Consider the following 16,070-nt stretch of genomic DNA (forward strand, 5'->3'; position numbering starts at 1 on the left):
ACACAGAGGACTCACAGGGCGAGATTTAGGAAGCAGTGATAGGAGAGGAGAAGTTGCCCATGGCAACCAATCAGCTGCTATGTACAAATTCACATAATGCACTTGATAAATGTTACTACAAAGTAAGTTCCACTGGGGCAGGGACTGATGGAAATGTTCAAATATTCTCCTCTGTAAAGTGCTGCGGACTATGGACCTTATTCTGGTTGGCTCTCCCCTCGCACGGCTGCGAATCGATGATTTACATAACCATCCATTCGCAGCCTTGGGTGCGGGGAGAAATCATTTGACGGTCGCGCAAACGCTGGGCGTTCTCATGGGTGTGCCCCCCGCCGCCCCCTCCTCCACAGTGCTAGGCACCAGCGGAACAGAAAACATGCAGTGCGCCGTGCACGCTCCAAGTGTCCGTGCATGCAAATACGCTAAAAATGTGCAGATAGCTTGTCCCATACAAAGTGTGGGGCGCACTGCAGCCAAGGTGCGTCTGCACCCAACTGCATAGCTGCTGGACACTTTAGAACAGAGCTAAAAGAAAAACACCCCCTTAAACTGGCCATACACCTGAATGTCCTGCATACGACCTGATTGTATGCAGGTCAGAAGCGCTTTAAAAAGCACATACGTTCCGCTTGCGACCACACTGAAAGCCGATGGATCATACATGCAGCACGTAAGATCTGTGGCCTCTCGACCCGCGGGACCACGCGTGACAGTTCAACTAGAGCAGGCGTGTCCAAACTGTCGTCCTCCAGCTGTTGTGAAACTACACTTCCCAGGATGCCTTGCCATAGTTTTAGCATTCCCTAATAGCAAAACTGTGGCAAGGCATGATGGGACTTGTGGTTTCACAACAGCTGGCGGTCCACAGTTTGGACGTGCATGAACTAGAGGGTGTGGTCATATCACATGCTTCATTCACACTTCAGCACCTCTACAATCCTTCCCCTAAAACATTCACCCACTCTGCATTAGCACGCCCCCTCTCCTCCCCGTCACTCTGACCTCACAGAGGAATTGCCCCCCAAAAAGTCTAATATTTATGCCTAAACATACCATATATTTTCGCTTACAAGAACATGTCCCCTCGTATGCAGCCGAAGGGGAGAGTAATAAAAGTCAGTCTGACAAAGTCAGTGAGATTTGCGCACTCCAGCTCTGGTCCCGACAGCGAGGCTCCGCACAGCTCTGCAGAACACCGCTAGCTAAACCTAAAATACATCATCCAGGTCACATAACAAAACCAATACTCCGCTATGGTCACCGAAACAAGACGAGGAGATGAGAGTAGAATACTTCAGCCACGTTCATGGAGTCAGATTTGTAAAGTAAGAATGTTCTAAGGTTCTATGGTATGAATGACACAGCGGCCTATAGCCACGGTACACATTTTGTCAGCAATCACTACGGCGACAGTGAATATGCCGGCGCCATAATGCGGGTACCATTCTAATGCAAGCTAATCATTTCAGCCACGTTGGCATTAGAAAGAGGACGCTTTACCATCATAGAAACCTAGTAGTGAATTTATTAAAGCTTCAAAGATAAACATTGCCCATAGCAACCAGATTCAGAGAAACGATAGACAGAATCTGATTGGTTGCTGTGGGCAACAACACCTTCATTTTAAGATTTAGTAAATGCAACCCCTAGACTTCATCTGTAGATAAGAGCCGTGTGACCCATCATTACTACAGGTTCTAATGCCGACACAGCACATTGCAGCTGGATTAGTCATTGCTGACACACTGATTGTCGACGGAATGGCTGTGTACCATGGCGAGATGTCGAGCTGCTATTGCATTATACATTGCAGGATACTGGGGGTGGGACGTCGGAGGAAAGAATAATGAAGCTGGAGCTCAGGTGCGCGTAGAGTCACATTCCAATTACAGAGATTGTACTTTAGAGCGTTCAGGTCATAAACTCCCCGGGTTCATAACATGGGCTGTAAGCCGGCTAATCCATCAGCAGGGAGATTCCTTGTGGTGTTAAGGCTCCAATACCCCCCCCCCCCTCCCGCAGTCAGACTCTCACCCCAGGCGCAGGTACAGAGGACCACAGTCACCAACACAGCAGCGCAGATATATGCTTTTATCTTCTATGAATAAAAAATACACTGCTCACCCTTTATATCACGGCTGCGGGGATGCGACAATCAAAGGGTCAAAGCGCCATCCTGACATTCAAAACTACGGCACCATAGGTACCCTAACCCTCCCCGCTAGTGCCAAAACCACAGCCTAACCCTGTCGATTATAACTCCATCCCTGGCGCAAGCGTAAAACCTAGGCCAAATTGTGCGGCATCATTTTCTGCCAAAGACCCATGGTAAAGGTAGGTGGGCGGTATAATAAAGGCAGGACCCCTGTGATATTTCGGAGTAAGAGTGTTTTCATTACAGTAACATAATAAGTAATGCGAATAGAAGTGATAAATCAGATGTGTTTACGAAGGAAGGACGTTTGGAAGCAGACGGATTGCGGTTCTTAGAACACGTCTGGGAAGATAATGCCATCTCGGTGGCTCGGAACAGAGACATCATTTAGGTACAATCAATACAACGCTGCCTGTTTAGTAAAGGTTCTCGCTTTGAGGAATACATTAAACTTGTAACCCCAGAGATGTTAGAGGCGAGTTGGTCTTTTATCGCATTACGTACGATTAGGAAATGTTGTGTACTAGCGTTTCCCTGTATGAAGGACAAACACGAACAGTACGAGGTTTAAACAGAACATGAACAAGTAACTAAAATGTATAAAGCAGAATTCTGTCCAGAGCCTGGTAATATGATCACACCAACCCATCTTCTACTCGGTCACTTCATCTGTAACAGACGCAGATCAGAAATCCATCAACTAATTAGTCTCCTCAATCGCCATCACAGTAAAAGCAATTACATCTGTTTAACTGATTAACTCATCAGCGCAATGCCAAACAAAAATAATGAGCATACCAATAATCAAATCACATGATCGATTTGAGTTCATTGGATTGAGGCCCTCATTCTGGTTGGGTCACAATGCAGCGTTAGTTCGCTGTTTTGCGAGACTTGTATCGCCGGGCGAAAGTCGGACCCCTGCTACACACCGAATGTCCCCGCAGCACTGCGGATAGATAATTTGCATAAATGTCTATTTGCAGGCTTGCGTGTAGGCCCAAAATCATTCGATGGTCTCTGACCATCGAATAATTTCTCTAGGGCTCGCTAATCTAAGTCAGTCTCTGGTGACTTATACCCATTTCACACCAGAAAATGCAGGGACTCACCTGGGAATTCGGCCCAGGGATCATGCCACGGCATTCCCGGGTTGGCCCCTTTCACACCAGAAAAGTCCCTGCATTTTCTGGTGTCGGAAGGAGGCCAAGAGGTGGGATAGCGGCAGAGGCGGTGGGCAATACTCACCCTGGGTTGCTGGTCCTCTGTGCAGGCCGCATATCCACACAGGCGGCGGGCGCAGAGGACAGGTCAGACAGCGGGCACAGATGACGCAGCTCTCTGGCAGCAGTGAGGGCACCGGAGAGCTGCGTCATCTTGATCTGCCGCCTGTCCTGTCATTTGCGCCTGCCACCTGTGTGGATACCCCGCCTGACAGCACACAGAGGACCGGCAACCCGGTTGAGGACCGGCAACCCGGTTAAGTACCCCCTACCCCTTTCACAAACTTTTTGGCAGGGGGGAGCAAAATTTATAGTTACACCACTGCAGAATGCATAACGGTTACTATTGATGAGGACATATAACAATCGCTGCTTTGATCACATGGTCGGTAGAGAACAATTTCTTGGAAAACAAATATTCTGCAAATGCGCACAACTCAGTTCATCTATAAGGGCCACTTTGTTCAGTGGGGTTCATTCATCCCACTGAAATGATTGGGTAGTTCAAAACTGTAAAGCTGGGTACTCACTATGCAATACCTGCAAGCGATATACACGGTGATATGGTTAATGATATTATCACTCATAATTAAATAGTGGGCACACACACTAGACAATAATGAATAACGCTCTCGCGGATCACTAATGCCCCCCAGAAAAAAAATGCTCAGCGGGGGACCGTGTGATGTGACGGAACGATATTATTAACAATACTGTTGAGTATGTAGATCGTTCGTCCAGCAGCACCGCCGATATGGTTACCTATATCAGCTGTGCCGCAAATTGTGTAGTGTGTACCCAGCTTAACACAACCGTGGCCGGGAATCTTATGCTGAGCCTGGATGTACAGAACCCACTCATATTGCGATGAAAGGACTATCTGGGTGGTTATGTGCTGTGAATGCAATGCAAAGTAACATGCGGTCCTAGGCTTTAACTCAATTCCTTACACCAGTTTCCTAGAACAGAAGATGCTATTACTTGCCTCGCATGTGGTCAATGTCTCCACCTAGTGGCATGTTGTATTGTTTAACAAAGTACAGAAATCTATTATTTTGGCATGGTTTGCAATTTACAGGTTATACAATTATCAAGGGTGATCAAAATGTAACACAAATGGACAAAACCATGCTGCACTGCAGGTGGGGCAGAGGTAACATGTGCAGAGAGTTAGATGTGGGTCATTTTTTTGTGTACAGGTTAAATACTGGCTGCTGTATTCTTAAGGCCCACACACACACACTGGGAGATTTTGAGCTGAGAGCAGCTCAATGTTGCTGTCATCTGAAAAACTGCCCAGTGTGTATGGCCCGGTGATCAGCGCTGATGCGTGCTTCCACACCATCGCCGGCCGCCACCAGCAGATGAGCGACAGGGTGGACAGGTTTAGAGAGCGTCCCCGGGAAAATCGCTTAGACGGCAAAGAATTGTTGTGTGTGTATTAACATTGCAATTTAAATTCCAGTTTGAACGCATAGGATACATAGAATTTGACGGCAGATAAGAACCACTTGGCCCATCTAGTCTTGTGATATAGAACATCACAATACAATTAACCAGTAACTGGCCAGCCACATAAAGATTAGATAAAACGAAATAGTTAAGGCCCATACACACTGGGCGTCTGAGCTGAAAGCCGCTCAAAACAGCCTGTTTGAGCGGCTTTCAGCTCAAAGCCGCCCAGTGTGTATGGCCCGACGATGAGCGCTGCAACGCGATCCCGCAACATCGCCGGGAAAGCCGCTCGTCTACCAGCAAATGAGCGGCTTTGAGGATGGCTTTGCATAGCTCTGCACTATGCAACGCCGCCTTCCCCCCCCCCTGTCGGCGCCGGGCAGGGGGAAAGCCGCTCAGTGTGTATGCACGGAGCGGCTTTCCCTGCAGCGGTGATTGTCATCATCGCTGTCCATACACGCTGGGCATAGTCACCCAGTGTGTATGGACCTTAAGACACCACAAATAGAAAGCAAGCACACTACAACATTACAGCAAGGGAACATGTCTAGTCTTATTACCCCCAGGGCTACACAGAGCGCAGATGCAAACACTGGATGACGTAACCAATGCAGCGTCTGACTAACCCCTTCCTCCCAGATAGACACTTCAGGAGGTCACTACCCTGCTGTGAACGCTGATTTATAGTGACGGGATAGCTGGCAGCAGCGAATTCCAGCAATGCTCCTCTGCCTGGCCTGTCCATCCTCCTCACCCTGCCCTATACACAAACCAGATAATAGCAGGAGCTGTCAGCCGAGCTATTACTGCGATGATAGATGACATTTCTAGCTCTGAAAAGAAATCGTTTCTGCGTTAGGCAGTCACCATGTGCTCAATTTTGAACACCGACATAGCCCCAACAACTCCTATATCACCACTGGGCAGGAAGGCCATAAGCTGGGGGCACCATAGTGGGATTTATTATTTCTCAGCAGTTATAACTTTATTTTTTATACAGGTTGGGCAGTACGGATGGTGTAATGGTTACATTACTGCCTCACAGCACTGAGGTCATGGGTTCTATCCCCACCATGTGTTATATATACGGGGCAGTACGGATGGTGTAATGGTTAGCATTACTGCTTCACAGCGCTGAGGTCATGGGTTCTATCCCCACCATGTGTTATATATACGGGGCAGTACGGATGGTGTAATGGTTACATTACTGCCTCACAGCGCTGAGGTCATGGGTTCTATCCCCACCATGTGTTATATATATGGGGCAGTACGGATGGTGTAATGGTTATAGCATTACTGCCTCACAGCACTGAGGTCATGGGTTCTATCCTCACCATGTGTTATATATACGGGGCAGTACGGATGGTGTAATGGTTACATTACTGCCTCACAGCACTGAGGTCATGGGTTCTATCCCCACCATGTGTTATATATATGGGGCAGTACGGACGGTGTAATGGTTAGCATTACTGCCTCACAGCACTGAGGTCATGGGTTCTATTCCCACCATGTGTTATATATACGGGGCAGTACGGATGGTGTAATGGTTACATTACCGCCTCACAGCACTGAGGCCATGGGTTCTATCCCCCACCATGTGTTATATATACGGGGCAGTACGGACGGTGTAATGGTTACATTACTGCCTCACAGTGCTGAGGTCATGGGTTCTATCCCCACCATGTGTTATATATACGGGTCAGTACTGATGGTGTAATGGTTAGCATTACTGCCTCACAGCGCTGAGGTCATGGGTTCTATCCCCACCATGTGTTATATATACGGGACAATACGGATGGTGTAATGGTTAGCATCATTACTGCCTCACAGCACTGAGGTCATGGGTTCTATCCCCACCATGTGTTATATATACGGGGCAGTACGGATGGTGTAATGGTTAGCATTACTGCTTCACAGCGCTGAGGTCATGGGTTCTATCCCCACCATGTGTTATATATATGGGGCAGTACGGATGGTGTAATGGTTATAGCATTACTGCCTCACAGCACTGAGGTCATGGGTTCTATCCCCACCATGTGTTATATATATGGGGCAGTACGGATGGTGTAATGGTTATAGCATTACTGCCTCACAGCACTGAGGTCATGGGTTCTATCCTCACCATGTGTTATATATACGGGGCAGTACGGATGGTGTAATGGTTACATTACTGCCTCACAGCACTGAGGTCATGGGTTCTATCCCCACCATGTGTTATATATATGGGGCAGTACGGACGGTGTAATGGTTAGCATTACTGCCTCACAGCACTGAGGTCATGGGTTCTATTCCCACCATGTGTTATATATACGGGGCAGTACGGATGGTGTAATGGTTACATTACCGCCTCACAGCACTGAGGCCATGGGTTCTATCCCCCACCATGTGTTATATATACGGGGCAGTACGGACGGTGTAATGGTTACATTACTGCCTCACAGTGCTGAGGTCATGGGTTCTATCCCCACCATGTGTTATATATACGGGTCAGTACTGATGGTGTAATGGTTAGCATTACTGCCTCACAGCTCTGAGGTCATGGGTTCTATCCCCACCATGTGTTATATATACGGGGCAATACGGATGGTGTAATGGTTAGCATCATTACTGCCTCACAGCACTGAGGTCATGGGTTCTATCCCCACCATGTGTTATATATACGGGGCACTATGGATGGTGTGATGGTTACATTACTGCCTCACAGCTCTGAGGTCATGGGTTCTATCTCCACCATGTGTTATATATACGGGGCAGTACGGATGGTGTAATGGTTAGCATTACTGCCTCACAGCACTGAGGTCATGGGTTCGATCCCCATCATGGCCCTAACTGTGCGGAGTTTGTATACTCTCCCCGTACTTGCGTGGGTCTCCTCCGGGTACTCCGGTTTCCTCCCACAATCCAAAAATATACTGGTAGGTTAATTGGCTTCTGACAAAATTAACCCTAGAATGTCTGTGCGTGCATGTACATGTGGTAGGGAATATAGATTGTAAACTCCTCTGGGGCAGGGACTGATGTGAATGTTCAACTATTCTCTGTAAAGCGCTGCGGAATATGTGTGCGCTATATAAGAAACTGTTATGAAATAAATAAACACAGATTATTTGGCATTGTTGGTTCAAGCACTGAGCCGGATTATCAAATTTGCTGGATTATCGGTGGCACCTTCTGTAAGAAGGTAGCCCCCCTAAGCACCAACTCCACCACGCTCGGCAGCTTGTGGAGTATCTAAGCTCCCGCAGCATGTCCCAGACCCCGCCCCGTGCATCCCAACACCCTCCCACTGCCTCTCTAAACCGTCCCACAACCCTCGTAAATTATTCTAAACCCTGCCACAGTCCCTTCTACATCTAACAATACTAACTGCCCCCTGGCACATGATGTGTCCGGATTAAAGGAAGTTCCAGACCATCAGGTGACAGATATCCAGTGGTCTATCTGTATTAGTAACAAGTCTGTCAAACTTATCTGAGAAATGAGTCGTTGCCAAGTAGGCGATACAAGACAATGGGCCAGATGTATCAAGCTTCAAAAGTGATAAAGTGGAGAGTGATAAACAGCCAACCAATCTGCTCCCAACTGCCATTTTTCAAACCCAGCCTGTAACATGACAGGGAGTAGCTGATTGGCTGTATGGCTGTTTTTTTAACTCTCCATTTCATCACTGTTTGAAGCTTAATACATCTGGCCCAATGTGAGGTTATATTGGGTACACACCAGGACGATAATGCAATATAAGAAAAAGGGAATGGTATGCTGCACTTAGACCAATATCAAACCCCTGCTACTACACAACAGGATGACCATAATTGTGCGATGAACGTGAAACGATTTCCTTTGAAATCACACGACAGCCTCACAATGGATTGTAGTACGCAATGCAATGTAGGTAACAAATCTTTACTGCAGTAGGTAAAATCTCCAATAAGACAGAAGACTTGTGTGTGATGTGGATCTAGTAATCCGGTGTGTGCCCCAAATGCTGCTCTCCGATTGGGCAGTGCACATTGTTTCGGAAAGTATCCTTTGGAGGACTTCTTTGTAACCAAATTAAACATAAAAAAAAAAAAAAATTTGAGGTCTCAGAATTCCATTTGGAAAAAAATATATATTTTGGGTGGAATAACCCTTAAATAGAGAATTAAGGGAAAGGTTTATAATAGCTTGGAGAGAGAGATAAAGCAAAAAACAATCCGTACCTAACTATCATGTTGAAAAGGACCTTGTACAGAGCCTCTGTCGGGCGCCCTCTAGTGGCAGCTGCCTGGTGAAACACTCAACTCCCAGAGTGTCTGAAAAACCAGGTTTCATACTGAGATTTGTGACATTACATTTTAGTAGAAGCACAGGGGCTGTGGGCTAAAGGGAATATATATGTTTATTAGGTTGACAGTGGCCCTTATTCAGATCTGATCGCAGTACAAATTTGTTCTCAAAATGGGCAAAACCATGTGCACTGCAGGGGGGGCAGATGTAACATGTGCAGAGAGAGTTATATTTGGGTGAGTTATTTTGTTTCTATGCAGGGTAAATACAGGCTGCATTGTTTTTACACTGCAATTTAGATTTCAGTTTCAAAACATTGCACCCAAATTTACCTCTCTCTGCACATGTTACATCTGCCCCACCTGCAGTGCAGCATGGTTTTTCCCATTTTGAGAACAAATTTGTACTGCAATCAGATGTGAATAAGGGCCAGTGTCTAGGTCGACACGCAATAGGTTCAACACAAGTTTTTCATGATTTTTTTTGTTTTTAAACCAACTTGTTCATACTTTACTATCCCAGTGGGCATAAAGGGAGAGTAAAATAGTGTGCAGAGCACAGCGAGTCACTGTGCCCGAAGCATGGCGAGAGCAGCGAGGGGATGTGGTACACTGATACCCCTTTCACACTGACAAATATTTCCCGGGTTATTGCACAACAACCTGGGAAAATTGGTCAGTGTGAAATGGTCCTGAAAAAATATTCCGGGTCCAGCGGTATTTCAACCAGGATCTTGATCAGGGTTGGACCCGGGACGCTCGTGGGTCCAGGAGCAGTGGAAATGAGTAATCAGAGTCCTGTTGACTGCACTGTAAAGGCACCACTGGGCGATCTCCCAGCCCCGCCTCCCCATGACGACACCCACCCAGCTTTATGCCAGGTCAGGCGGCTAATGTGAAAGCACTTGCGACCCGGCTTACTAGTGTGAAATGGGTATTATATGGTGTCCATCTCGACAAACACCATGTTTAAAAAAAAAAAAAAAAAATCCTCAGGTCACCCTTTTGCTTATGTCAACCTTTTTACTGAACCAACAAGTATAAGTGAACTACAGCACCCAGCCGCCTACGCGCATCATGCAGCACCCAGCCGCCTAAGCGCATCATGCAGCACCCAGCCGCCTAAGCGCATCATGCAGCACCCAGCCGCCTAAGCGCATCATGCAGCACCCAGCCGCCTATACGCATCATGCAGCACCCAGCCGCCTATACGCATCATGCAGCACCAAGCTGCCTAATCGCATCATGCAGCACCCAGCCGCCTAAGCGCATCATGCAGCACCAAGCCGCCTATACGCATCATACAGCACCAAGCCGCCTATACGCATCATACAGCAACAAGGCGCCTATACGCATCATGCAGCACCAAGCCGCCTATACGCATCATACAGCACCAAGCCGCCTATACGCATCATACAGCACCAAGCCGCCAAATCATCCCAGCTTCCAACCTGACCGGCTGAGATCTTCATGACATTTGGTAGGATGATAGATGGCAAAGTTACTTTCATATGTAAAATGTTAGCCCTCAGCGGTACACAGTGTTCATGCAACAGGGTTGCAAAAGGACACGGTGCTAGGTCGACATACAGTAGGTGGACCACTAAAGGTAGACACATGAAATAGGTCGACATGAGATTTTATTTTATTCTCCTGCCATGCCCTAATGGATGGATGGGTATGAAAAACCCTTGCAAAATATCCTTTTCAAAACCATGTCAACTGTATGTATGTATATGTCAACCCAAGGATCGCATCCTGTTGGAATACACATCCCATGGAAGTTCTCCCAAATGCCGGCACCAATTTGCAGATGAATGTTATGACAAAGAGCGTTTGTATTTAACCGTACAAAACAGAAAAAAAATGTAAAACACTTTCGATAATCAAAGTCTAAAGTCACATCATGTGACCTTGAAACGTAGAAATCAATATTTAAACTATTTTTTATAAAAACTACGGCCCCTTAGCTTCAAAACAAGACCGATATGAAAGGTCTACCGCAAATAGAAGCAGTTATTGGGTTTGTTGTTTTTGTTTTTTTCAGAGGACATTGCATGCATACATTCAATTTATGTCACATTTAAAACCTTGTTTCATAAACACTGTATCACTTACATTTTGCATATGAACGCAACTTTGTCATATATTATCTTACCAAATTTCATGAAAATCTGAGACCGTGATTGAAAAGTTATACCCCTTTTACACCCAAATCCTGGATCAGACCTCGCATTTGGAACATCGATCCACGCCAGGTTGAATCCAGGATTTGCACAGTTTAACACTGCGGTGCCTACCCGCAGGGTAAATGGAGGAGACGCTGGGAGATGACATCATCTCCAATCGCCAGGAGCGGGAATCACCCTGGGTCCACAAGGGAAAAATCCGGGTTTTTGCAGCGGTGTAAAAGGGGTATTACTTTGTTTTGTGATGATTTGACATGGAATGACCCATGTATGGGGCAGTACGGATGGTGTAATGGTTAGCATTACTGCCTCACAGCACTGAGGTAATGGGTTCTATTCCCACCATGTGTTATATATATACGGGGCAGTACGGAAGGTGTAATGGTTACATTACTGCCTCACAGCACTGAGGTCATGGGTTCTATTCCCACCATGTGTTATATATACGGCAGTATGGATGGTGTAATGGTTAGCATTACTGCCTCACAGCACTGAGGTCATGGGTTCTATCCCCACCATGTGTTATATATACGGGCAGTACGGATGGTGTAAAGGTTACATTACTGCCTCACAGCACTGAGGTCATGGGTTCTATCCCCACCATGTGTTATATATACGGGGCAGTACGGATGGTGTAATGGTTAGCATTACTGCCTCACAGCACTGAGGTCATGGGTTCTATTCCCACCATGTGTTATATATACGGGGCAGTACGGATGGTGTAATGGTTAGCATTACTGCCTCACAGCGCTGAGGTCATGGGTTCTATCCCCACCATGTGTTATATATACGGGGCAGTACGGATGGTGTAATGGTTAGCATTACTGCCTCACAGCGCTGAGGTTATGGGTCCCATTCCCACCATGGCTCTAACTGTGCAGAGTTTGTATATTCTCCCCATACTTGCGTGGGTTTACTCCGGGTACTCCGGTTTCCTCCCACTATCCAAAAATATACTGGTAGGTCAATGGGCTTCCAACAAAAAATTAACCCTAGAATGTCTGTGTACATGTGGTAGGGAATATAGATTGTAAGCTCCACTGGGGCAGTGACTGATGTGAATGTTCTTATATTCTCTGTACAGAGCTGCGTAATATGTGTGCGCTATATAAGAAACTGGTAATAAATACATAAGTGTATGGAGCACTGATACCTTATGAATCGCTCTTTTCAACTAAAAAGTACTATACTGCTAGCAGATACAGCGTATGCGTATCATAGATCAAATACGGAAGCTTAAGAGTTTTCACAAATACATTAAAAGCTGTACTTTGTTCTGCAGTGGACAGGGGTCTGGCCGGTCTGCGGATACACCGCTAGCAGCAGTCGGCTGTGTGTTCTGACAAGTCTATCGTAAGGCCTGATTCTGGCTCACTTGCAAAATCAAATTCTCTCTCTAATGGACAAAACCATGTACACTGCAGGTGGGGCAGATGTAACATGTTCAGAGAGATATACCCCTTTCCCACTGCAGCTCTTAAATGGTAAATTGCCTTTTTTTTAGCCCTTTTAAACGAGTAGAGCTGCAGTGGGAAAGCTCCAGGGTGCGTTACCCGTTTAAGAAATACCGGTATTTGTTAAACGTGTAAAAAGCAGTGTTTTACACGTTTTTTGGGCAGTGGGAAAGGGTCTTAAACGGGTAAACTGGAACCTGCCCTGCTACCCCCCCCCCTCCCATGGTACCTGCCCTGTGCCCACCCTCCCCTGATACTTACCTGCGTGGGGGACCCGGGCAGCAGGGTTTACGCACTGCTGGGGAGGCAGCAGGGTCTGGCATGGGCACAGTACTTGGGGTCCCTCTGGATGCTGGGCAGTGGAGATGCAGCGGGATCCATCCCGCAAGGGCACTGTGCTGTGGGTGCTGGTGGTGCAGCAGGGTCCATTCGGGGTCCATACGGCGTCCGGGCAGTCCCTGCAGCTGATGGGAACTAATAGTGCATATCAATGAGCCGCTCATTACATATGTGCATATGTAATGAGCGGCTCATAAGTATTGTGCCCATGCCAGACCCCGCTGCCTCACCAGCAGTGCGTGAACCCCGCTGCCCGGATCGCCCATGCAGGTAAGTATCAGGGGAGGATGGGCACAGGGCAGGTACCAGGGGAAGGAGGGTATATTACTGGTTAATTACTGTTTTGTAGCTTTCACAAGGGGTTCAATGTGAAAGGTACAAAAACGGTAATTAACCAGTAATATACCGTTTACTACATGCAGTGGGAAAGGGGTTAAACCTGCTTTGACCCGTTTAAAGAACCGTTTAAAAAAACGGGTCAAAGCAGGTTTAGCAGTGAGAAAGCAGCATTAGATTTGGGTTAGTGATTTTGTTTATGTGCAGGGCAAACACTGGCTGCTTTATATTTACACTGTGATTATAGATATCAGTTTGAAGTACAAACCCCACCCAAATCTAACTCTCTGCACGTTACATCTGCCCCACCAGCAGTGCACATGGTTTCGTCCTTTAGAAAGAGCATTTGCTTTTGCAAGGGAACCAGAATCAGGCCCTTAGCCAGTAGCTTCTACAGCAGGGGTGGGGAACCTTTTTTGTGCCAAGTGCCGTTTGTATGGAAAAAAAAAACCTTCGGGGGCCATATGTAAAAATGTCTCTTACAAATTGTCCTGCTGCAGCCGCCCCACTCTCCGGCGGCTGCCGCTGAATAGGACTGACAGTCCTGCTATTGATTAAGAGGAATCTTGCGAGTACTACCGACCTCTCGCGAGAATTCCCCTGTACTTGACTCCCGGCAAAGCTGCCAGGCAGGTGGGAGGCCCACTCAGACCGGCTACGGGGGCCACATACGGCCCCCGGGCCTGAGGTTCCCCACCCCTGTTCTACAGGATAAGAGCAGACGGCCTAGTCTTCACTTCCCCTCCACATCAATGAGTCTTGAGCAGTCATCACCCTGGCACAGGTTCACTTGTTGTACCTACTACTTTTTGGTAGGTACTCACCAATGCATACTGGGAACAACCTACAAGACCTGCCGTACTGAAGATGCTCTGACCAAGCTGTCTGGCCATCAAAACTTGACCCTGCCTGGTATAGCCCCCTCTTGACAGGTGCCATTATAATGACATCATCAATGTTATTCACGTCACATATCAGCTGTGTTAACATTATGGCTAATTGGTGTATATATAAAGATTTAAAAGAAATTGCAGCAAAGTTTAGTGCAGCTGTTGATGTCCCAAAGTTTGTTTTACAGAAGCGCAAGGTTTCATCTGTAAGATGCTAAGGGGCAGAGATACATCCAAGGGTGATAAGGAGAGATAAATGTCCAGCCAATCAGCTCCTTACTGACTTTTTTTCAAACACAACCTGTAACATGGCAGTTAGCAGCTGGTCATTTATCTCTCCTTATCACCCGTGCATTTATCTCTGTTAAGGCTTAATACATCTGCCCCTAAGTTCTCCTTTTGCTTTGCTATTCTACATTGTAAATTGGCATGTTACAGAGTAGACATATGAGGCAATGATGATCAATTCATCTTAAGCTGCATACACACTATGAGCCTAATTCAGACCTGCTTGCAAGGCAGCGTACATTCACTGCCTACCGAACAAGTAAACGCACCACGAGAAACACGTGGGGCTTTACTGTTGAGTGAGGTTGGGGTGGCATAGGAACAATTAAAGGAAAATAACACTGGCATAACATCCGCCACACATCGCCAGCTACCACATCTATACTAATCGCATATTCACCAACATATGCAATTAGTAATGCAAAGGGCAGCTCTTGCAATGCGGCCCCATATCTGGACATCCGGGTCTGAGACCCGGGAGTCCCTCTGCGCATATGAAGAGTGACAGCACCAGCCACAGGCATGCTGGGGAGGGGGGGGGGATACGTGACAGATCCCTCACACAGCGCTGTGGATAGAAGCCCGTAGGCTTCTATAGGGTATCGCTAGAAGGAGCTGGCGATTCCCTTCGCAGCGCTGCCCAAACAGAGGACTTTAGAGCACCCTGCACACAGAACTATGGGAACCCCAGCATCTCTGAACTTGGAACTAAGGGGAAGATGTACCAAGCCTTGGCAAGGGATAATATAGAGAGAAATAAAACTATCAGCCAATCAGCTTCTGTCAATTACAAGGTACAGCCGGTAACATGACAGGAGCTGATTGGCTGGCACGTTATCCAATGCTTGATACATCTCCCCCTAAAGTGACAATAAACATGTCACTGCGGCACAAGTGTACCCGAGGCTTGAGCCCGGTCTCCGGCGACAACTCACGTTTGTACTCGGCCATCAGCCGCTTTAGCGCCGTCCCCGCCATCCTTTATGTGCGCCCTGCTCGCCTCTGCTGTTTATTTACGGAAGTAAAGCTCCGCTTTCCGGGGACACGTCACCCGTCGGCGCCAGGTGACGCAGCGCGCATGCGCCGTAGGGCCAGTTCGGCAGCGCGCATGCGCCGAGCCCCTCGCGCGAAACCTCGCCAGGGCAGAATCTCCGCGCATGCGCCTCAGGTGGCTCCCACCAGCGCGCATGCGCTGTACCTCACTCGGCGCCGCCGTCACCAGCGCGCATGCGCAGGAGGAGGCAGCACGGCAGCTCAATGCCAGGCGGCGGCGAAAACAGCCTCAAGCCGCAGCGAAGCGGCAGTATACCGCCGATAATCGCAGCGATGGATTACGCTCTGTAATAAATAGCGTAACCGTATAACTGTCTGCAAAATAGACATTGCTGCAGTCAGATCCCTACACACATATCCCCAATTAAGGCTATAGATGGGATGGCACGACGGGTGAGGGGGGGAAGGGCAGGTGGAAAT

At 47.5% G+C, this 16,070-nt stretch overlaps 1 protein-coding gene across 1 annotated transcript in view; it reads right to left on the bottom strand.

Moving 5' to 3' along the window:
• Window positions 1-15,685, bottom strand: part of UBE2G2 (ubiquitin conjugating enzyme E2 G2) — a 33,134-nt gene extending 17,449 nt beyond the window's left edge. Inside the window, exon 1 of the mRNA XM_083154415.1 lies at window positions 15,533-15,685. Coding sequence (XP_083010541.1) covers window positions 15,533-15,575 — 43 coding nt within the window. The 5' untranslated portion in view covers window positions 15,576-15,685. The remainder of the gene's footprint in view (window positions 1-15,532) is intronic.
• Window positions 15,686-16,070: the final 385 nt, after the last annotated feature.

Source organism: Crinia signifera, chromosome 7, assembly GCF_055691185.1.
Source record: "Crinia signifera chromosome 7, ASM5569118v1, whole genome shotgun sequence".
In the NCBI taxonomy this organism is placed as follows: Eukaryota; Metazoa; Chordata; class Amphibia; order Anura; family Myobatrachidae; genus Crinia; species Crinia signifera.